Source organism: Sinocyclocheilus grahami, unplaced genomic scaffold (genome assembly GCF_001515645.1).
Source record: "Sinocyclocheilus grahami isolate Dianchi unplaced genomic scaffold, SAMN03320097.WGS_v1.1 scaffold283.1, whole genome shotgun sequence".
NCBI classification, from domain to species: Eukaryota; Metazoa; Chordata; class Actinopteri; order Cypriniformes; family Cyprinidae; genus Sinocyclocheilus; species Sinocyclocheilus grahami.
In genome coordinates, this window is record NW_015505462.1 from 580,096 (window position 1) to 603,576 (window position 23,481).

The 23,481-nt window shown below is 36.6% G+C and overlaps 2 protein-coding genes across 2 annotated transcripts; both read left to right on the plus strand.

The window, feature by feature from the left end:
• The first annotated feature begins 7,919 nt into the window (after positions 1 to 7,919).
• On the plus strand, positions 7,920 to 9,510 carry LOC107600422 (G-protein coupled receptor 183-like). Its single transcript, XM_016292315.1, has 2 exons — positions 7,920 to 7,959; positions 8,453 to 9,510. The coding sequence occupies exon 2, from the start codon at positions 8,457 to 8,459 to the stop codon at positions 9,480 to 9,482; it is 1,026 nt and encodes a 341-aa protein (XP_016147801.1). The 5' UTR covers positions 7,920 to 7,959; positions 8,453 to 8,456; the 3' UTR covers positions 9,483 to 9,510.
• A 9,314-nt stretch (positions 9,511 to 18,824) lies between these two features.
• LOC107600423 (G-protein coupled receptor 183-A) lies at positions 18,825 to 21,581 on the plus strand. Its single transcript, XM_016292316.1, has 2 exons — positions 18,825 to 19,002; positions 20,259 to 21,581. Exon 2 carries the CDS (start codon positions 20,276 to 20,278, stop codon positions 21,392 to 21,394), a length of 1,119 nt encoding a protein of 372 aa, XP_016147802.1. The 5' UTR covers positions 18,825 to 19,002; positions 20,259 to 20,275; the 3' UTR covers positions 21,395 to 21,581.
• The last annotated feature ends 1,900 nt before the right edge of the window (positions 21,582 to 23,481 follow it).

A 23,481-nucleotide genomic window follows, 5' to 3' on the forward strand; every position in this document is an offset into this window, starting at 1 on the left:
TTATCAGGCAGATAAGCAGAATTAGAGATCAGTTTTTGGTTTTATAACTTATTAAATGCTAAAGAAATGAAAAAAAGGAACAAAAAATTCCATTGACATAAATCTATCAAAAAAATGTAAACAAGGTAATTTGGCAAAAAGGCTAAGTTAAGCATTTAAAAATATATATTAAAGAATTACCTGTAAATGTGACTACATAAAGGCGAGTCTTAAGTGACTTGAATTAAAGCTATATTTTAACCATGGAAAGAAATCAAAGGGACCCATTTTCAATCTAAACGATTTTTACTACAATGAACTGAATACCAACTCAATAGATGTCACATTATGATACTGCTGTAGGCTGTATGATCCTAACTGTTAAATACACACAAGAAAGTAAAACATAGTTCTCATAACCCAAAACATGTAATTTGTCATTCCAATGCTTTAAATAAAAGTCACAGGATACCAAAGTGTATCATATTCATGGAATGTGCTGTGAAACCACCAACACATTCTGAAACCCCCTACCAAAACCAAAGCAGACTGCTTCAGGATCTCTCCAAAATAAATGTTACATTTGTAGCTCCTATAAAAGATTTAGAAAACTACTTCATACAACACACAGTGGAAGAATCAAACACTTTTTTCACATAAATAGGGAAAATGCTCTGTGTCTCCCTCTCATGTCTCTCTCTCTCTCTCTCTCTCTCTCACACACACACACACACACTGCAGGGCAGACAGTCGGGGCATGGCTCATCTATGTGAAGCCAGCTGGCTGTGGCGTCCCTGAGAGCAGAGCACTTGTCCCCCGCTGAGTGCAATTGAGAAGCGCAGACCTGCCTTCACTCTACACACAGCCCAGAGCCAGGCCTGACAGACACTGTCAGTCTGAAACACAGGGACGCAGGGCCTGTGGCCTTATCTGCAATCAAACACGCAAACATACACAGGGCACTTTTACCACCTCTCACTAAATTTGTATACATGTTCGCTACACATTCGTTTCCTTTCTAAAATGCACTCTGAGTGTCGGTTCCCGTAAGAGGGAAACAGAGTGCTAAATTTGACAAGCAGCTAAAGGTACGCAGGGCGTCTTCATGCGAGTGTAAATGAGTGACACCGCCAGAGATGTGCGTCCGAGAAAGCCACGTGTAATTGGTGATGATGGGAATGGACACAAGCCACATGAGACCACTGACAAAGAACCAGCATCGCCACCAACAAAGGGCTGGCGGGAGAGATGACGGCTCTGAAAGGGGCAGGGCAGCTTCAAAGCACACCAGAGTCATTCTTTTCTTCTTCACACACCCAGAGAGCCTCTAAAAAAGTGATATTTCAGCATATCATTATCATTCAGCCTGGATGAATTCATAGATCAAAAGAACAGTTGCATGAGAGAGAGATATATCATAATTACCCCGGGCGGGCTGAGACTCAAATCTAAATGGGTCACATCAGGCTATATGTGTGGACAACATTACATTAGAAAATCAGATTAGTTACTAAAGCTACACAATGAAAATGTCCAATAACAGGAGGTTTACCAAGCTAAAACCAGTTGAATTCGGCTCATCATGTGATCTCAACATGTCAGCCCCCATGAGACGACCCACTCTAAGCAGAATAAAAACAGCTTGTATTAGACTTCTGATATGATTCAGTATTCATCTAACGATTTTCAACACATTTTTTCTTCAAATACTATTTATTTATTTATGTGTAAAACATTTTTAATCTGCACCTTTAACTTAAACCAACAATTTGATCTTTCACCAGTTTGTATATAGTGTAAACCAGTAAAATTCTCCTGTGCCTCAGTAAAATTTTAATGATAGATCCTGTTAATTGAATTTGATAATCATCATGCTTATCAGCTAATTCGTATTCGGCAACAAAACACTGGGAAAGCCCAATGTTTGCATTACAGTTTAGGGAGCCAAAGGTTGCTAATCATGCAGTGATTAAATGAGATGCAGTTCTGCTAATGTGAAGAAAGTAAACTACTAGTGTTATTTTCAGCCCGTTTGCTGGGTCAATCACAAGGCAAATGTTAGCTTGCAAAAATATGTTGAGGTTAAAGTGATGTTGAACTAGTGTAGCCCATTCATGTAAAAATCTTAATATTTTTATCGTTGCATATTCATGCATATATTATATGTGATATGTACTGTATATTTTGTAACTTTTTGTGCATTTATGGATTTACCAGACAGTTACTCCTTTAAGCGGATTTGATAGAATTTAGTTCCCTCCAGTGGTCACAGAAAGAATGAAAAGGTTTTATTTCTGTTAAAAAGAAAGGATTGCTTTATTTAACAGTATATTAAGGTTGTTATATTATTTTTGTGGCCTTTTGTTTACAAATATGTTTCCCAGAACATTTTTCTAATGAATAGCTAGTCTTAATCAAAATTCATACCATTAGCAAATGTCAGGACACCGACACAAACAACGTGCCACAAAACCACAGCGCTCACTCTTTTCAGGGGAAATCTGCCTACGAATGGCTTCAATATGCAGAAAGAAATGATAACTGTCTCTGCGTATTAAGCTGCGACAGTAGAAAGCACTGTAACACTGAAAATACATACACATATACAACTAATTTTAAAAACAGGGGAGTTTTAAAACCATCACTAATCATCAAAGTTAACATGAGGCTCCATGAGGGCCAAATAGAATGAAAAATCTGATTATGCAAACTGCAGAGGAAATATCTGCACACGTGTGAAAATGCGGTTGGATAGCTGTAGAGTGCAGAGTTTCATACCTTATGTTTCTGAGCAAATGGCATTCCATTTCTTATCATTGATGGTCTTTGAGTCTTGGGATTTTTGACCACATTTTGTGTGAATTTAAGATATCTGACATAAGGTCACTGACATTCTGTTGGCGTTTATCGTTTTTTTTCGTGGTCATTATGAATTTGAATATGAATCTAACATGAATTTATCACTCATATGCATTTATAACTGAACAATGTTCATTTGTTTGTGTAATATATTTCTTTGAATGATTAATATGATTTTTATTATTTGGTCATGTAGGACTAGCTGCCATTGACGTCAAATGAAATTCAGACACTTAAAATGAAAATGGAAAATTCTGTCATCATTTACTTAGCCTCGTGTTGTTGCAAACCCATAAGAAATGCGTTCATCTTCAGAACACAAACAAATATATTTGAGAGATTTTTTTTGATAGATTTCTGTCGAAAGTCTATTCTCCAATTTAATTTCCGGTATGCAAATTTGTCCCTTATTTAGAATTTTGTACTTTTGCGAACTAGTCCTAGGTTTTTTGCCTGATCGGAACCAAACCAGTCAGTGCCGGTGTTCTGACGATTTGTGCTACCCTGTCAGATTTTGCTACCTCCCATTAAAACATAGCATAATTTGATAGCGAAAAGTGCTACCTATTAGATTTTGCTTCCAGCATGATATTAATACCCTTACAGTAGGATAAATACAGTGTTGGTAGCATAATCTGATAGGTAGCATTATTTGTCAGAACACCGGCCCTACCTAATAAGCAATATATGCGGCTGCCACCAAGGGACCCCGTGTCAGGACAACTCAGACAGCAATCACGGGAGTAAGGCGAGATGATGGTGGAGATGGCAACAGCAGAGCTGAGCTGAAGAGTTCTCTGAAGCTGAACTTCCATAGGAATGAATTAAAAACGTTCATGGACACGCACTGTAAGTGTCTGACAAATCTTGTAGAACGCAATGCGCGCTCAGCACCTCCGGTCCCGATCGTGAAATCGAAAGCGAAACTAAAGAGGATGCATGCGCTCATTCAAACGCAATTTCAATACCAGCAGTTTGAGAGCGGCTGCTGCTCCCTGATGCATGCAAATTAGGCTGCATACAATATCTAGGCTGTAATTAGTATGCACACTATAATAGGATGTGTAGTTATAACCATCTCTTGTATCATGCTTGAAGAAAATTTTGGTTTCTGTTTGCGCTTTGATTTGAATATTGAGAGAGTAGCCTACTTTGATTATGGTTGCACTTAATAAGACTAAGAAAGAACTGTTCTTTTTTTTCTATATCAATTTGTGGAAAAAAGTTCAGATAGGAGGTCAAACATTCTATGTCTATGATAAACTCCCTGAAATTGCAATTATAACCACTGGCAGCAGAGGACCACTAATATGCTCATTCAGCTCACTAAAACAGTACTTTTCATAGGTTTTGCTTTTATATTTAGACATCATAAAATGACTGTTATAACATTTAAAATCACATAGAGTAAAACTTTATCACTTCATTTATACAGATTTATATCATTTTTGACAATTTTGCCAGATTGTGATGACAGTTAAACCTGAAAATGATCCATAAATTCTTACCTATCATTTATTTCTAATATCTATATCTGCAACAAAATGTGTGTGTGTGTGCGCGTATTTAGTATTAATATAATAGTTTAACCATTTAATTTCTGTGTGTGTGTCTCAGTCATTGATGTGTTTTAGTGTCAGCCAAACATTCCAGGTTGGCCTAGACACTAAAAGCATAGCACCTTAAAGGCCTTAAAGCGCTTGAACCCCAGTAATTGCTGTTTGCAGCCATATTTAGGGGTTTAAGCGCTTACTGCTGAAACCCTATTGTAATTGTAAAGATTATTATAATTATTATTATTATTACGCCATAAAACTCGTGCAGACCAAACCGTAAGTCCCAGAGACTTGAAACTTGGCCAGATGGTAGAGCTCAATTTGGGGAGAGACTGGCAAAGAAGATTTGAATGCAAAAGAGGTCATAACTCCTAGACTCCTAAAAAATAAATAGATAAATAAAAATCCATATGAATCAAGCTATTTAATCCAAGTCATCTGAAGAGACATTGGTTTATTTGATAAACAGCTTTAATTTAGTCTTTTATTTCAAAATAAACATTATTACCTTCATTTATGCTCCAAAAATAAATAAAAGTCTTATGGGCTTGGAATGACATGAGGGCGAGTAAATGAAGTTTCAGCTGGTTTTTACTCTGTAATTGAAGTAAATGGTTTTCGAGAGCAGTGAAAGGTCACTAATCAGTCACCAGTCACTTACAGTTATGATACAATTCACACAGGTCACAACAGAAGTTCCTTGTGTGGAGAGCATCTCAGATAATAGCATACTGTTGGTCAGTACTAGCTTTCATGCTTCAGTATAATCAGACACTTCCTGTTGACAAAATGAGTCTATTTAATGATTTTTGTCCCCTGAAAGTAATGACTCGGTATGAGACACACATGAAAGTCAGTTCTTAGGAGTCTGACCTTTTTCTGTTTGTTCAGAAAGGGGAGGGAGGCCAGGATGAAACTGATTTGTGGGCAATTATGCATTTTACGTGCAACCTCATCTTCAGGAAAAAAAACGGGAAACCTGAATGAAGTCAGTCACTGTGTTTAGTGTTTACATCAAATTTCAAATCACTATGAGCTTGGAATTTTCTCCTAAAAAGGTTTTGAAATAATATCTTTCTTTTCACTTGAACCGGATTTCAAATGCAAATATTTTACAGAAAATTTTGAAAGTAATTAAGTAAGTTAATTATTTCCTTCACTATATTATTCATTCATGACAAAATGGGACTTTGCTCATAAAATTCTACATAAAATGTGACCTGTAATCCTCCACATTTGTATTTGGGTATTATTTCACATTTTATGCATCAGGGGAATGGTCTCAATCATCCTCACAGGGCTCCAGCACCTAAGACACAGATGACAGTAATTATTAATGGATGTGAAAATGCCATGCCAAATGCCATGGCTACCAGGTGCAGCCTTTGTGCATGTAATTGATAGCAGTTGTTTAGCCAGTTTAATAAAATGCTTATAAGACATGTGAAGTTGACATACATTTTCTTACTGCTTAAAGGGATAGTTCACCCAAAAATGAAAATTTTATGTTTATCTGCTTACCCCCAGGGCATCCAAGATGTAGGTGACTTTGTTGCTTCAGTAGAACACAAACAAAGATTTTTAACTCAAACCGTTGCAGTCTGTCAGCAGAGGCGGACAAAGTACTCAACTCCATTACAGTCATATAATGGAAGTGAATGGAAATCACGGCTTCGAGAGTAAAAAAAAAAACATACACAAACAAAACCAAATTAAACCCTGCGTCTCGTGATGAAATATTGATGTGTAAAGACACGAAACAATCGGCCTGTGCAAGAAACTGAACAGTATTTATATAGTTTTTTTTACCTCTGATTCACCGCAATGTCCGAACTGTCCTGAGCGCGTCCTGAGCGCGTTCTCAACAGCCGGCTTGTTCTTGCTTTACGGTGGATCGCAGACTTATAAGACTCCTTTCTCAATTAGGAGTGTCAATGGTCCACTTGAGAGATAAGTGGCGGTAATGCACTTTTAAGTCTGCAATCTGCCGTAAGGCAAGAAGAAGAAAAGACGCATCACGCGCCGGCATGTCGAGGATGCGCTCAGGACAGTTCGGACATTGCGGTGAATCAGAGGTAAAAAACGATATAAATACTGTTCAGTTTCTTGCACAGACCGATCGTTTCGTGTCTTTACACATCAATGTATTGTCACGAGCTGCAGGGTTTAATTTGGTTTTGTTTGTGTATGTTTTTTTGACTCTCAAAGCCGTGATTCCCATTCACTTCCATTATATGACTGACAGACTGCAACGGTTTGAGTTAAAAATCTTCGTTTGTGTTCTACTGAAGAAACAAATTCACCTACATCTTGGATGCCCTGTGGGTAAGCAGATAAACATCAAATTTTCATTTTTGGGTGAACTTTCCCTTTAATACCTGCTCTAACATGCTTATTTCATCATGCCTATGATTGAACAAGATTTATAAATACTGGAAAAGTATTGGTCATTATTAGTTAATGATACCGAATGCATTGATATTTCATTGATTTTAACCAACTGAACTTTGTTGAAAAGTATTAACAAAACTACAGTCTTATGAATATCTATAACGGCTAATGCAAATGTGTAAATATAATCTGTAGCAAATTGCTATGTTCAAAGATTATGTATAAGCGCATATAGTGCCATACTCTTTGCAAGATAAAGACCACAGGGATATCTTTAAGCGAACATCTCTCACACATTCCTTCACGTTTTTTAGTATTGTGAAATGAATGGCAGCTCTTTTTGTTGTTTTTTACCACTTTCATCAACAGAAAACCAAGTGATTGGGAAACTGCTGCCATATATCGAACATGAGGATGAGGTATAGTGTGGTTATAAACCACAGATTTTATCAGCAGCCTGACTTGCTCGCTGTGTACTGCAGACTACCTGTGTTTTCATACTACATTAAAGTTGCACAACCATGCATGATTTGTTTTCAGTTAAACTTGACACTTAAAGTGACTTCTGTTGGTCCGCCTAAAGCTCCCCGTACCTGGGATGTGTTACATTTATCCTCATGGTTTTAAAAAGGGATGCTGTTAAGCCCTGCAAAAGTATACCTCAACATACTTGTTGGCATGTTAACTGGGTCAGTGCTGCAGAAATTGGAGCTCGTGGTTGTATGTGAGCTGTAATAACCAGAAAAAGCGTAGGCTATTATCGCAGGCGTTGTAACATGTTTCTTTGACTGTTAATAATGAAAAGATACATGAGTAAATACATTGACATTAAGACTACAGCAAACCTGGCCACTGGAACATTTAGTATATTTTAGCTGGAATTTCTCTTAAAGTGTTAATGGCAAACAGTATTTATATAATATAGGTTTAATAATAATAATACAAAAGTTATAGTAATTAAAACTGAAGGAAACAAAACAAGACATTAAATAGGAAACAAAAATTACTATTTCACTCTAACAGAGATTTACAGGATACCTAACCTAACCCCAATTGAGCTTAACCAATCAGGTTTAAGGGGATGGGTTTCTTTTGAAGTAATTCAGCAAAAACGCTCACTAAGTCTGTCACATCAATATCCAATTCAAGAAGAGACAAACTATCAAACTTGCTGTGAGTATCAGACAATTATTGTGACTTACTGATGTGCAATCTTTTGGATCACAATATGATACACTCTTAAAAATAAAGATGCTTCACGATGCCATAGAAGAACCTTTTTGTCTAAATGGTTCCATAAAGAACCTTTAACATCTGAAGAACCTTTCTGTTTCACAAAAGGTTCTTTGTGGTGAAAGAAGGTTCTTCAGATTACAAAAACGCAAGAAAGAGATGGTTCTTTAAAGAACCTTTGACTGAATTGTTCTTTGTGGAACCAAAAATGGTTCTTCTATGGCATCGCTTGAAGAACCTTTTGAAGCACCTTTATTTTTAAGAATGTATTATATATATAAAACACTGTGCTCCAAAGGTTTCCACAACAATATATACATATTTCATTTTATTGAACATTTTTAAACATGAAGCAGATGCAAATGTTTTGGTATTTATTTCCACCATTTCAGCGGTCTTGTTAACAGTTTTGTATTTGCCCAAACGGTCTCAGGAACATGACTGATCAAACTACACAACAGACAATGCCAGTGAATGACAGCTACACAAACCAGACTTGCAACGTTTTCATCTACAAGGAGTCTGCTCGGGTCCTCTTTCCCATTTTCTATTGCCTGGTTTTTGTCATCAGCATGGCAGGTAACAGCCTGGTCCTCTGCATCACCTGTCAGAAAAAGCAGAAGATGAATTCCACCACGATATATCTGATCAACCTGGCCATCTCCGACACCCTCTTCACATTGGCTCTTCCCGGCAGGATCACCTACTACATCCGAGGCTTCGACTGGCCTTTTGGAGATTTCTTGTGCCGGCTGACTGCCATGATCTTCTACAGCAATACCTATGCTAGCATTGCCTTCATGACCTGCATCAGTGTAGATCGCTACCTGGCCATGCTGCACCGTCAGAGGTGTCAAAGACTGAGGAAAACCAAAGTCGTACGAGGTATCTGCATTCTGGCATGGGTGGTGGTTCTTCTTGAGACGTCCCCTCTGCTCTTCAAGAGCACCATGGAATACAGATCCAGTCATCGAACGTGCATGGAGTTCTCCAATTTTGATAGCCACATAATGGCAATAGGTCTTCTGTTCGCTTGCATCATAGGATTTTTCTTTCCATTGGGACTCATCCTGTGCTGCTACAGTCAGGTCAGCTGCAAGCTCTACAAGACGGCCAAGGAAAACCCAGTTACCAACAGGTCTGGAAGCAACAGCAGGGCCAAAAATATGATCCTGCTCATTCTGCTGAGCTTTGTGGTGTGTTTCAGTCCCTACCACATCAACATCATGCAGTTTGCAGTGAGAAGGCTGAACAATGTGCCCTCTTGTGAGGGGTTAAAGACTTTGAAAATGTCCCTGCAGGTAACCGTTGCCATGATGAACTTTAACAGCTGCCTTGACCCTATTATTTACTTTTTTGCCATCAAAACGTACAAGCAGAGAGTCATGAGTCTTTTTAAGAGCTACATTTCCGTTTCAGCATCCTCCAGGAGCATGCAGGAGAACAGCAGTAGTAATACATGAGGGCCAAAATTACACAATGAAAAATCTGATGGTGCAAACTGCAGAGGAAATATCTGCACACATGTGAAAATGCAGTTGGATAGCTGTAGAGTGCAGAGTTTCATACCTTATATTTCTGAGCAAACGGAATTCCATTTCTTATCATTGATGGTCTTTGAGTCTGTTATTTTGTTTTGGGATTTTTGACCACATTTTGTGTGAATTTAAGATATCTGACATAACACGGTCACTGACATTCTGTTGGCATTTTTTTTTTTTGTGGTCATTATGAATTTGAATATAAATCTAACATGAATTTAATACTCATATGCATTTATAACTGAACAATGTTCATTTGTTTGTGTAATATATTTCTTTGAATGATTAATATGCTGTTGGACTTTTTCTTAATTGGTCATGTAGGACTGCCATTGACGTCAAATGAAATTCATAGACTTAAAATTAAAATGGAAAATTCTGAATTCTGTTTCAACCCCCCCAACCCACATACAGGCCAAGGAGGCTAGGAGAAATTCTGAGTAAGAATGGGTGATTAGGTAGGTGTATGTTAATATCTGTTGGCATTTCTGTAAGCTGCTGTGTAAATACTATGTTTTGCTTTAAAGACGCTCACAATGTGTGTGTAACATTTTGGACAACCCCTATAACAGCATTTTCCATTTGGGAATTTAATGTAGCTGTCAATTGTGCTAAACAGCTTTCTTTGAATACCAATTAAAGAGGTTTATTTACAAGCTGTTGTATTTTATTTCATTTATCATCTCCAGCTGCCTACGCAACAATGAAAGAAATGAGAAAAATGTTTTTGATGACCTAATCTGCCATTTAGTTATCAACCCCTGGGAATGCACAACAAGACTCTGAGTGTCACAAGAAGTTGTAATTAACCAGAATCACATCTCAGCGTTTCTTAGAATCTCATGCCACTTGATTCAGTCTTTGTAGCTCTGACATATGAAACATATCAACTGAAACAGTGTTACTACGAAACAGAGATGACTTCACCATCACACTCTTCTGTGTGGGCATCAGGGACCAAAAAGCATATGGCAGCACGTGTTTGATGGGAGCACGTGGGTGTTAAACACACACATGGCAGCAGTGTTCTTTTTCCTGCTTAATTTCACCTGAGCTTTAGAACAGGATATCAACATAACCACAAGCACATGAAGTGTCTTTTTTAGCTGCTACAGGTGGTTTACTAGACTTTGTTGTATATTCCATGAAGCTACGTGTCTATAAAAAAATGCGGAGAATGTGGCAAGCATGTAGCAGCCTACAAAACACAAGGATGTAGGAGGCAGATAATGTGGGTGGCAAAATTGTCTTTGTAGAGAATATATACTCAGAGAATATAATTTGAAAATAACAATGATTACAAATGCACAGTATCTGCTAAAGCATTAAATGGGTTTAATAACATGACATTTGTTCAACCGCATCACACACTGTCACCCTCTAGTTTCAAAAAAACATGTGGCACAAGACACTCACGGCAACAAAAAGTGCAAGTTAAATGAATGCAATTGTTGTACTTCATTAAGTTAACCGGATCTCATGAATTTTTATATAAAACTATTTCATATCTATTAAAAAATATCTTCCAGACAAAATTAGCAAAAATTAGTGAATAAATAATTAAATGGATCATATCCATCTATTTGTTTGTTTTGCACCAATAAAGTCACATAATTTAGTTTTACATTAATATTTCCTAATTCTTCTCTGACCCCTAATTCAACCGGATGTCTTTTGTCTACGCAAACGTCCTCTTCCTCTGTGAAATGAGTAACAGTGGTTTGCTGCATTCACATGTCCACCATAATGATCTAATCCCCGGTCAGAGCAAAGGAAAATATGGTCTGATACTTTTATTTATTTAATATGCCATTTGTTTATTTTTTTAATATGCCAGTTTTATTGTGATATAATCTGTTTCAGATTTTGGGGAGGTAATCCAAACAATAACCTTTTTTGACCCAAATTAGCCTTAAAATCTTTTCTTTCCTAGTGACCTTTAAAAATGCAGATTGTTCTAGGCTTGTTGCCTTCATTTAGATTAATGGAGTTAAAAATTTCCATCAGTGATGACAATCAGATTGCATGATATTCTGCTACAGAACTTCCCAGTTCAGCCTGGAAGTCATAGACCTTATAGTCAGTATCAAATTTAATGACAAAATATCTTTCCAATAAAAACCTTTCAGTAGACAAAAACCTCATCCTCCATCCTATTTTCAACTCCTATTAGTTCAGTATGCCATACAGTCTCTGTTTAACTTTATAGTTTATAAGCACATATGAAAAGAACTATACAATGTATAGTTACAGGTGTTCAATGTTTGTGATTTATGATATAAAGTTATGAAATTATATCAGGGCTGTCTTAGAATTAATGGATTTCCAATAGGTACAGTGGGGCAAAAAAGTATTTAGTCAGCCACCAATTGTGCAAGTTCTCCCACTTAAAAAGATGAGAGAGGCCTGTAATTTTCATCATAGGTATACCTCAACTATGAGAGACTAAATGGGAAAAAAATCCAGAAAATCACATTGTAGGATTTTTAAAGAATTAATTGGTAAATTCCTCGGTAAAATAAGTATTTGGTCACCTACAAACAAGCAAGATTTCTGGCTCTCACAGACCTGTAACAACTTCTTTAAGAGGCTCCTCTGTCCTCCACTCGTTACCTGTATTAATGGCATCTGTTTGAACTCATTATCAGTATAAAAGACATCTGTCCACAACCTCAAACAGTCACACTCCAAACTCCACCATGGCCAAGACCAAAGAGCTGTCAAGTGCAAATGGATGTTCACACTAAATATACTTTCAGGCTCATGCTAAGTACAGTATAACAAGACTGAATTCTATTGAATCCTAAAAAATGCACTAATGAAACATTACTGCCATCTTGTGACTAAACACAGAAAACTTTGGGTACCAGTTATTGTGGACAAAATCATATTGAATTAATGGGGAAATTAGGGGCTGTTCAAATAAACTAAACAAAACAAATTTTAAATATTCAAAATAACTGAACTTTCGTGAAATTTTAAATTTCTCAGTAACAGGTACTGTTATTTGCAATATCTTAAGAAGCTGCATAAGGATTACATCACTAGATGCAGCCTTGATTTGTTCTTAAATGGCTGCAAAGTAAGGCCTTTCAAATCAAAAAGTTCCATATCACTTCCCAAATTACCAGAGTCAACAGTTTTGAATTAGTTGATTCATCTGTCAGGGAAATGGTAAACAAAATGACTTTTAATTTTTTAATATACAAACCCGATTCCAAAAAAGTTGGGACACTGTACAAATTGTGAATAAAAACAGAATGCAATGATGTGGAAGTTTCAAATTTCAATATTTTATTCAGAATACAACATAGATGACATATCAAATGTTTAAACTGAGAAAATGTATAATTTCAAAGGAAAAAGAAGTTGATTTTAAATTATGGCATCAACACATCTCAAAAAAAGTTGGGACAAGGCCATGTTTACCACTGTGTGGCATCCCCTCTTCTTTTTATAACAGTCTGCAAACGTCTGGGAACTGAGGAGACAAGTTGCTCAAGTTTAGGAATAGGAATGTTGTCCCATTCTTGTCTAAAACAGGCTTCTAGTTGCTCAACTGTCTTAGGTCTCCTTTGTTGTACAGTGTCCCAACTTTTTTGGAATTGGGTTTGTATTACGTTGTTCAAAGTATGGGAATTGCTTTTCACAATACGTTTTATTCCAAAGTAGCTTTACAAACCCCCAGTGAGTGAGCAAGCCAAAACAGAATGTGCCAAAGAAAACTCAAGTTAGATATTTAAGATCCTCCTCTAGGAAGAAACTAAGAGGAGGAACCAATACAGAAAAAGCAAGAGTAGTATGCTTTTCTGAATTCAGCCTAAGACTCAAGCTGGAGAAGCCCTCCTCGTGGGGAATGGGGATGGCACCAACTAGCTTGTTTGGCAGGAAGCAACCAAAGCAAAGTTAGTAGAAACACTCTGTCATACATTTCCTGAATATATATAGCAGGATGATAAGAACTCCCTCCCATGACGACCACAATAACCCATGTCAAACAATGGCAATGCTGCAAATCCATATCTAGAAAAATGTAACCCATGACCACCTTGACCAAACTTTCATATAAAGTTTAAATATTTTTTCCCCCAAATATGAAAAGCAAAACTCAGTCAGGGGAGATATGTGATAATTTCCAAATATATTTCCAACAACACTGGCATAAACAAGCAACTTTATCTTGCAGGATATCTGTGAATGACAACAAAAGTTCTAGTTCTCCATTTCCACAAAATGGAACCACTGTAGTAACTGGATACTGTGATAAACGTGCTTTTTGTTTGCCAGATAACCCAACACCCAGTTGTGTGAAGTCAGCAAGAACATCCTTACCACAAGCTCTAACTTCCTGCTGGTGCTCTGCAATCTTATCTTTGCCACCATGCACATGTATTGCATTTTAATTTACAATTAAATAAAATAAAATAAATAAATAAATAAATAAACTAATACACCTTACATTTTGTTGAACAAGCTTTATTTAAAAAGTTAATTAAATTGATCTAATGTAGAAAAAAACAATAGCCAAGTTTAGACAATTTAGTATTTATAAGCAACATGACATTTTTGACAATTGACAGGCTGTTGAGCTTGCTAGTTTGATCACTAAAGTGCAAGCCTGAGAAAGTTATTAGTGTCAGAAAAATGCTTATCATTGCCACTAGTGGCGCTAACACAGCACAACAACACGGTGTGTTATTTTAATGATTTAATATTTTTGCATTAAATATGGAATGTATTTACAGTGTATGAATAAAATTTACATTTACATTTAATCATTTAGCAGACGTTTTTATCCAAAGCGACTTACAAAATAATAAAAATGAAAAGCATTATTAGCTCTAAGATGTTTTATTTGTTATTTTCTTATTGTACCTATTTACAATTTCCATACAATTTTCTATGGAAGCCTTGTTAACATTTATAAAATGGTCATTTCAAAAGTAGGTTTTGTGCTCAAGGGTTTACCCAAAATTTACTTATTCAAATATTTTCATCCAGAATAGTTTATAGTGTATATATGTGAAAAATGTTTTCATATTAGTTGTGTTATCTATATATGTTATCTATAGACTTTTTTATCTATAGCATTCAATATTGAATTTTCATTCTATCCCTTTAAGTGCTCTCAAATCACATCGGTCAAAGCAAAATGGCGATGTACTTTTTCTTTTTCTTTTTTTTTTCTTTTTACAGTTTTAATGTTTTTAAATATATGAAGATGATGTAAACTGAATTGTACATTCTAATATTAAAATACTATTGTGTTTTGTGCTTGCAACTTTGTGCTATTGCACATCTTAAGTTGAAAAAAAAAGTAGTTCAAGTTCATGTGCGTTCAATTAAATGATCTTTACAAATGATTTTATTAGTTTTTAGTGATAAATTATTATGATTTAGGGAAGTTTTTCCCCTAATAAGAAGTAGTAGCTAATAAAAATATTGTGAAACTACTAAAACATGTTGAGTTGTCATCTGTTTACAGTAAAAAAAAAATAAAAATAAAAACATGGGGGAAAAAGTGTGAAAACAACCCACAAACTCACATTAGCAGAAGGCATCAGTCTAAAGAACCTCAACATTTATACACCATTTTGTCTCTAGAACCATGGTTATGAATCAAGAATTTCAATTTCAAAACATGTACTGCACTACACAAAAAGATAAATACTGTTTTTCAACATCATCTACACTCACTGGTTACTTAATTGGGTATACCTGTTCAACTGCCTGTCAATGCAAATATCTATTCAGTCAATCACATGGCAGCAACTCAATGTATTTAGGCATGTAGACATGGTTAAGAAAATCTGCTCAAGTTCAAACCAAGCATCAGAATGTGGAACATCCAACAAAGCTGATTTAAGTGACTTTGAAGGTAGCATGGTTGTTGGTGCCAGATGGGCTGGTCTGAGTATTTCAGAAACTGCCGATCTACTGGAAGTTTGACAATAAACCATCTGTAGGGTTTACAGAGAATGAGAAAATATGTGTGAGCTGCAGTTCTGTGAACAAAAATGATTTGCTGATCCCAGAATCAGAGGAGAATGGTGAGACTGTTCGAGCTGATAGAAAAGCAACAGTAACTCAAATGATCACTTATTACAACTGAGGTATGCAGAAAAGCACATGTTCACCAAAACTGGATGATAGAAAATTTGAAAATGGTTACCTGGTCTAACGAGTCTCGGTTTCTCCTGCAACATTCAGGGGTCGGAATTTGGCATAAACAACATGAAAGCATGGATCCATCCTGCCTTATATCAGTTCAGGCTGCTGGTGGTGGTGTCGGAGATATTTTCTTGGCACACTTTGGATCCCTTAGTACCAACTGAGCATAGTTGAAACACCTTAGCCTACCTGAGTTTTGTTGCTGGCCATGTCCACCCTCTTATGCTCTTATGACCATGGTGTACCCATCTTGTGATTGCTATTTCCAGCAGGATAACCTACCATGTCACAAAGCTCAAGTCATCTCAAACTGCTTTTTTTGAACATGACATTGAGTTTACTATACTCAAATGGCCTCCAGAGTCACCACATCTCAATCCAATAGAGCTCTTTTGGGATGTGGTGGAATGGGAGAGTGGCATCATAGATGTATAGCCGATAAATCTGCAGCAAATGTGTGATGCTATCATGTTAATATGGACCAAAATCTCAGAGGAATGTTTCCAGCACTTCGTTGAATCTGTGCCACAAAGAATTAAGGCAGTTCTGAAGTTCAACCCAGTACTAGCAAGATGTACCTAATAACGTTTCTGGTGAGTGTATTTCATGTGGGCTGTTGTTCAGCTGGGCTGTTCACACTACTACTGTCTGCTTCACGCTTTTACTTACCAACAAGAAAAAAGTCAGACTCAGCCGCCAATTGTTGAAAGATTTCAGTATGATGTGATGGTGTTTTCAAATGAAAGATTCTGTGATGGGAAGTCTGGTTAAAACTTTCAAGTGTATTGCTGACACTCAAAACAACTGAGCTCTCTTTTGTTATGAGTCAAAACTAAAACTTCTGTCTAGTATGCTTAAGAAATGAAACAAATTCAGCTAGCATTCAGCCAGTCTCTGTGGGGTTTGTGGCCCAAATGATACTGGTATGTCAAAATTGCAGCGAGGGATTGATTATAAATATTTGTATTGGCATTTTGTTTTACATATGACTCTAATAGGAACAAATCCCTGTCTGCGTGATTTTAAAAGCACCAGCTCTCAGTTTAGAAGCTAAGCAGACACATTCAGTCTGTTTTTTTATATGTTTTTGACTCTTTTGACTGATTAAGTCATCCATTTTCTCCATTCAGACACGGACAGATTCACGAAACACTACATGATGTAGGTGGATTGCTATATCCAAAGTGAATTTACAGCATATTTTTGATATATGCAATCTTCCAGAAGTAATGTGCGGTAAAGATTAACACTCAAGTGGCTCATGGATCAACCCTTGATGGGTTTAAACCTAAGTAAATGTCAGTTTAAGTTCTGGAGGCCACAGAGGGTGTGAAAACCACCCTTAGCTGTGTGAAAAGCACCACCGGGAAATAGTTAACAGCTATATATGCTATGCACTCAATGTGAGATGTTATTGCTTACACATTTGAAAAATGTGTTTTTCTTGCATGTGCAGAAGCAGCAGGTGTGTATGCCACAGTGCTATTGGAACAGAGGTCAATCTGTAGACAGCAGAAACTGAAGCTATTACTTAATTTCAGGCTTCCTGTTTATCACACTCATTTGCACAGAAAACAGGGGTAACTAGTGAAACGAACATCTCAACTTTACAATGCTTTTAGAATGTTTTGTTTAAATTTAGAGTAAAAAAACAGAAGAGCAGGAGAGGGTGTGGTGTGAGAACATTCAACATATGCTAAAGAACAACCTGACAACCGTATGACAAAGCCAAAATGACTTGGGTGATTTTTAATTGGATTTTAAATAAATCACCAGTGATTTTGTACAGAGCACATATATTTCAGACACTTTCATTCTCTTATACCTAAATATACACGCCTACACACAAACACAAAAAAATGGGACTCATCGTATTGGGGATCTCAGATATTTTGGAAAAGTTCTGAACATTGTCTCACCACATGGAGAGGGAAAAAAAAGGTTAATGTTTTAGATTCAGGTAACAGGCGACATCACAAGAATAAATTTGCCATTGCTTTTAATGCTATACAGTGATTGCATATATGGAATGAAGGTTACAAATTTTAATTGCACACATTTAAAGGGTGTTTAGCAGAAGATGGAAAGATTTCTCAAAAGCCACATCCTCTCAAAAGTTAATAGAACTGTTGCTTTGGAGACAGTAGCCGGAAATAACCTTTTGCATTTCTGTTTAGTGAAAGGAGAAAGGTTCTGAAAGTATTTCAAAAACCACAAATTCAAAAGAAATACATTTTTGTGGATGTCTCTGTGTGTTGTCATCAACGTCATAAGTACTAATAGGAATACACAATCTCAACACTAAGGACTCTACAGGACATAAAAAAAATAATTAAAAAAAACACCCGCCAGAAACTGTTTCATTAGATAACAGACTTTGTGAAGAACAAAATTGTGTATTCTGGAAAATGGTATTCTCAAAATTTATGACAAATCAGCTGGCTACTTATCATAGTTAGCTGCTGTAGTTACGTACATCTATAAAGCAGGCATTTGTGTTCTTTAATTCATCAAAACTTTGTTTTAAGTGGTTGTAACGTAAGCCTACAGGTGCCAATAGGATGTTTCAAACTAAACAGGGAAGTCTTTCTAAAGCTTTCAGATGTAATTTTCAACTTCTAACAATAGAACGAAGAACTGCGCACTTTCACAACTACTGTCACACCCAATAATGCTGTAAACCACACGATAAAGAATCAAAATAACACATTTTATTGAAACTGAAGAAAAATCAAGTGCAGTTGTCCTTTAAAAAACCACTTAAATTCTACCCTACTAATTCACAAATAAAACTATATAATAAATGAAGCTGGACTATTTTCCCCTCATCATGAACATAAATATATGTAAAATAAATCTCCTTTTTCTCTACTTATGTTATTGCCAGTTGTGTCACAAATTTGACAAATTCAGTAACCAAATAAAAATGTCAAAGTAAAGGGTTATAAAGTCATGATGTGTTTCATCCTTTCATCCACAGTTGAACGCAAACACGTGTAGGATGGCAATTAACATGTGACAGCAAGAGGTCCTCACTCAAGATAGAACTACTTAGAAAAAAGAAAAAGAAAAAAAAAACTGGGCAGATCTCGATGAGAAATACAGGAAATTATGTCGTCGTCATGGTTACAAAAGCAAAGTGGAAACAGTATTTCATCGCTTAGTCTGGGTGTGTTAGAAAACGTGGTTAATGCTGGACCAGGAGGTGTCGGCAATGATCAGACCACTTGACACAAAAAAGGCACAAAAACTGCGGCACAAGAAAGTGTTGGTAAGTACATATGTTTTTGTAATAATATTTGTGAAGGACTAATTTAAACTTTTTTTTGGATCTCACAAATAGTACTTTAGACAAGAATCAAATACTCTAGGAAACAGCTCAGCAGAAATTTGCACACTTTGTTTGAATATTTTGATGCTGTTTTAACCAGTTCTTGCTTCAGATAGTATATGTGAAATGATGTTCAAGCTGAATTGTTCTATTAATAATAACACATTTATTCATTTTTTTATAATAATAATAAAAAAATGTAAATTATATATATATTTTTTTAGTACTTTAGACAAGAATCATAAATACTCTAGGAAACAGCTCAGCAGAAATTTGCACACTTTGTTTGAATATTTTGAAGCTGTTTTGACCAGTTCTTGCTTCAAATATTATGTGTGATGTACATATGTTCAAGCTGAATTTTTATATATATTATATAAATTATTATATATATTATTATTATATTATATATATATTCTGTGAATTCAAATTCAAATAAACTGAAATATCCATTCAAGTTTGTTGTATTGCTTCAGAGCATGTGAGTACTGTGTGTACTGGCACATGGATGACTCATTATCATACTACAAATCTATGTATAGCATGGTTTCTACAATACAGTGAAACAATTAGGAATGATTGCAATATGCTAAAGCAGCATATAAAAAAAATAACTGCTTTGTTTTTCCTCTCGATCTCTTTCGAATCAGAATAGTCTAGTCCCTGGAAAGGAAAAATGGATATAAGCTTTGCAGAAGTATACTAACCGCTACACAGTCATTGTTACGCCATCACAGAGAATTGTATCCTACTCTATTGTATTCTAGACATGTTTTTCTAGTAGTCAAGGTCTTTGTGAGGGTGCAGAATTCGGGCAGTTGTAGGACTGACAGGAAACACCTTTTGCTGCTCCAGTGGAGCGCGGTACTCGTCTGGACCTCCTGTCTTTGCATTTGCACTGATGATTGACATAAAACTTCCTTGCCATTCACAGTGGTATCACAAACTTCCGTACACACATGAAAAAATTATTTGACATGTTCATAAAAACATTGCTGTAGTAAGTTGGGGGGGCGAGCGGGTGCTTTGAAACCACAGGTGGCTTATGCCATTTCCTTTGCCTGATATGTATGCCCGTTACAAAAAAGGACGCAAGCTTGTTGCACTTCCTTAGTGAAACAACACTGTGTAACCTGATACAAGCATGGGTTGATTTTCTTAGTTCTGTAGTAATGTATCTGTTTTACTTTTTCCAGATTTCATAACTGACCCCATGGAGATGGTAGTAGCTACAAATGCCACCCAAAATGACTCCGACACCTGTACCAACCTCTATGACCATCGTGGCTGGGCACAGTATTTTTTGCCTGCAATATATTCTCTGATTTGCATTGTGGGACTGTTGGGCAATGTGCTGGCTTTGCATGTCATTTGGCCTAATTTAAAAAAAATCAACTCCACAACTCTGTATTCAGCCAACCTGGTGGTGTCGGACATCTTATTTACGCTTGCTCTGCCCTTGCGTGCAGTTTACTATGGCAAGGGGTTCCACTGGCCAATGGGGGAGGGTTTGTGTAAGGCCGTGGCGCTGCTGTTCTACATCAACATGTATGCCAGCGTCAACTTCATGACTTGTTTGAGCGTGGACCGTTTCATTGCAGTGGTGCTGCCGCTGCGCTTTTCCCGATTCCGAAAGGTTCAGAAGGTGCGGTACATCTGTGCTGCCGTATGGGTCGTTGTGTTGATGCAGACCCTGCCTTTGCTGTCAATGCCCATGACGAACGTGGAGCAAAGTGGTCATATAACATGTATGGAGTATCCCAACTTCGAGAAGACTGACAATCTGCCTGTCATTCTCATCGGAGCCGTGTTGATTGGCTTCGGCATCCCTGTGATCACCATCCTGGTGTGTTATTCGGCACTGTGCTCCAAACTCCGCCTCCTGGCCAAGTCTAATAAACTGACAGAGAAGCTGGGTCGTAGTCGTAAAGCCATCGGCGTGATTTGTGCTGTCATTCTCGTATTCATGGTGTGCTACACCCCATATCACGTCGACCTCCTGCAGTACATGATCAGAAAGCTGCGGTACAAGCCGGACTGTTCAGAACTGCACGACTTTCAGATCTCCCTTCACATCACCGTCTGCCTGATGAACCTCAACTCATGCCTGGATCCCTTTATCTACTTCTTTGCTTGCAAGGGATACAAGAAAAAGGTACTCAAACTGCTCAGGAAGCAAGTCAGCATGTCCTTCTCAAGTGTGGTCAGGACCTCCCGTGAAGGCTCCTCCAAAGACGTGTTTGGGAACGACAAAATCCAAATGAGCTCTAGAAGCAATCAGAAAGAGAGGAGCAGTGTGCTGTTGAGCAACATCAATGGTTTTGAACTATAAACAACAACAAGAAACACAGTTCACTGACTATACGAGACTTACAATACAACAGCAAATTTATCACCTCTGGATTATTTTACAGTGTTTCAAGCTATTGGTTGGTGGTTAATATTTTGTTATGCTGTTCAAAGATTATTGCACATTTGTCTTACATACAAATATACACACATATATTTGAGTGCTAGAATTTGTTCTTCCCTTTTTTAATTGATCTTTTGAATAATAATAATAATAATAAATAGCTCAAATGACAAATATTTATATGCAGTGACATGATGAGCTACAGCAGTCTAGTGCCAAGAAACAATGCTTGTGGTGATTTCAATGTAGCCTAATGCCTCAAATCTTCTGATTCCATTCACAAGAAAAGATTCAATCACTGATTCTTCAGTGACCCTTTTGATCCTTAATCATTACAACACTGGAATGTGACCAGTGAGTCACTGAATGACTCTTTTTGTTTTGACTGAATCTCTCCCTTTATAGGTATGTTAAGGGTTTGCTGTTTTAACCTGCCCTCTATAGCACAAGCAAGTGGAATTATAATGTGTGTTAAGACAGTGCAAAGAAGTGAGCAAGATCATGCCCAAAACCCCCTTAAGAAACTGTAGCGAGCTGTCTTACTGGAAGGAGTCACTCTTTTATCTCAATGGCTCCTTATGCATCATAGTAGTGTCTCAGGATGATAAACTTGACAATCACACTGAAAATCAACTGTGTCATCATCCATTTAAATCGTCTAGATGAGCTTCCACAGCACACAAAAAGACTTAAATTGATTATTTCTAATTTGGAGCTATTTTACAGCAACATAGTTATCAAGATGGACAAATTAGTATTTAAATGATGTTATTTAATTTTGACCAACAACTAGCTATGTTTACATGACACCTTTTGTTTCAGTTGGAAAGAATAAAATAAAGTAAAAAAACTAAATAAAGTAATAAGGTTAATGTGTTATCCATTTTAACTCAAACATTCAGTTTAAGAGGCTATTACCAAAGGATAACCTTTTTGCAACAATCAAGTTGAGAACATATACTGGATAATGGAGGAGTTACAAAATGTACCTTGAATGAAACGAAATGTTACATTTTGTTTGGGTGTGTGTGTGTAGTTTTTTGGCTAGTTTACCTTTTTTAAATGGAAAAACACATTCTACCCTTCCAAAAACAGCATAAGTTAGTTTGTGGGTCCTAGATACTCAACCTGGGGCCAGTTGCATAAGCCTGTGTCTTAAGAACTAATCTGACCAACTAGTAGTTAGCCAAGTGGTAATCAGTCTTATTTTTTGTATTCAACGTAGACTAATCTACATTTTTATGTAACCAACTTTAAAAGGTTATGACCAGTTTAAAAAAATAGATAGCTTTTTCAGCAGAGTAGAATTTAAAAAAAAATTGTCCCATCATATGCTGTAGAGCAGATATACAATCCTGGAGGCAAAGAGTTTATAAAATTCACATTGACTGGTCCCAAATTTTATTTTAGTCTTGACCAAGACCATAAAGGCAGGCACATTTTGAATTCAGTGCAATTACAACAAATAGCCAGAAGAGAGAGCCACAAAGCCAAAAGTGAAGATTAGGAACAGTACAACAGATGTCACTTCCCCTTTACACAGGAAACATTGTGCATGCTTATATTGACATTTTAGTGTTCCATCAGTTCATGATGAAAAACAGGAGTGCTAATTTGGCTTAGAGAGGCTGGGAATTTGGGAACTGAATTAAAATTCTAATTAAAACTTAAATGTATGTAAAAGGTTTACTGACAACTCATTGTGTTCGCTGACTTAAAATACATAGTTTCTGAATTGCATCAAAATAATTACTATGAAAACTGTCCAAATAGTTCATCTTCTGAAGAGAAGTGAAATAATGTATCAGTGACACTACAGACAAAAACAGGAAAAAGGTCAAAACCAATACCCCAGAACAGAAGATGCATGGGGAGTTGTGGTTTGGAAAAATGGAAGGAAGTTGCTGTGTTGCTTCAAACCTCCTTGAACTGTTCCTTTTTAGGAGAAAAGGGACACAGTCTGTAACCTTTTACACTGTAGACCTAGAGATTTACTGTCTGGAACA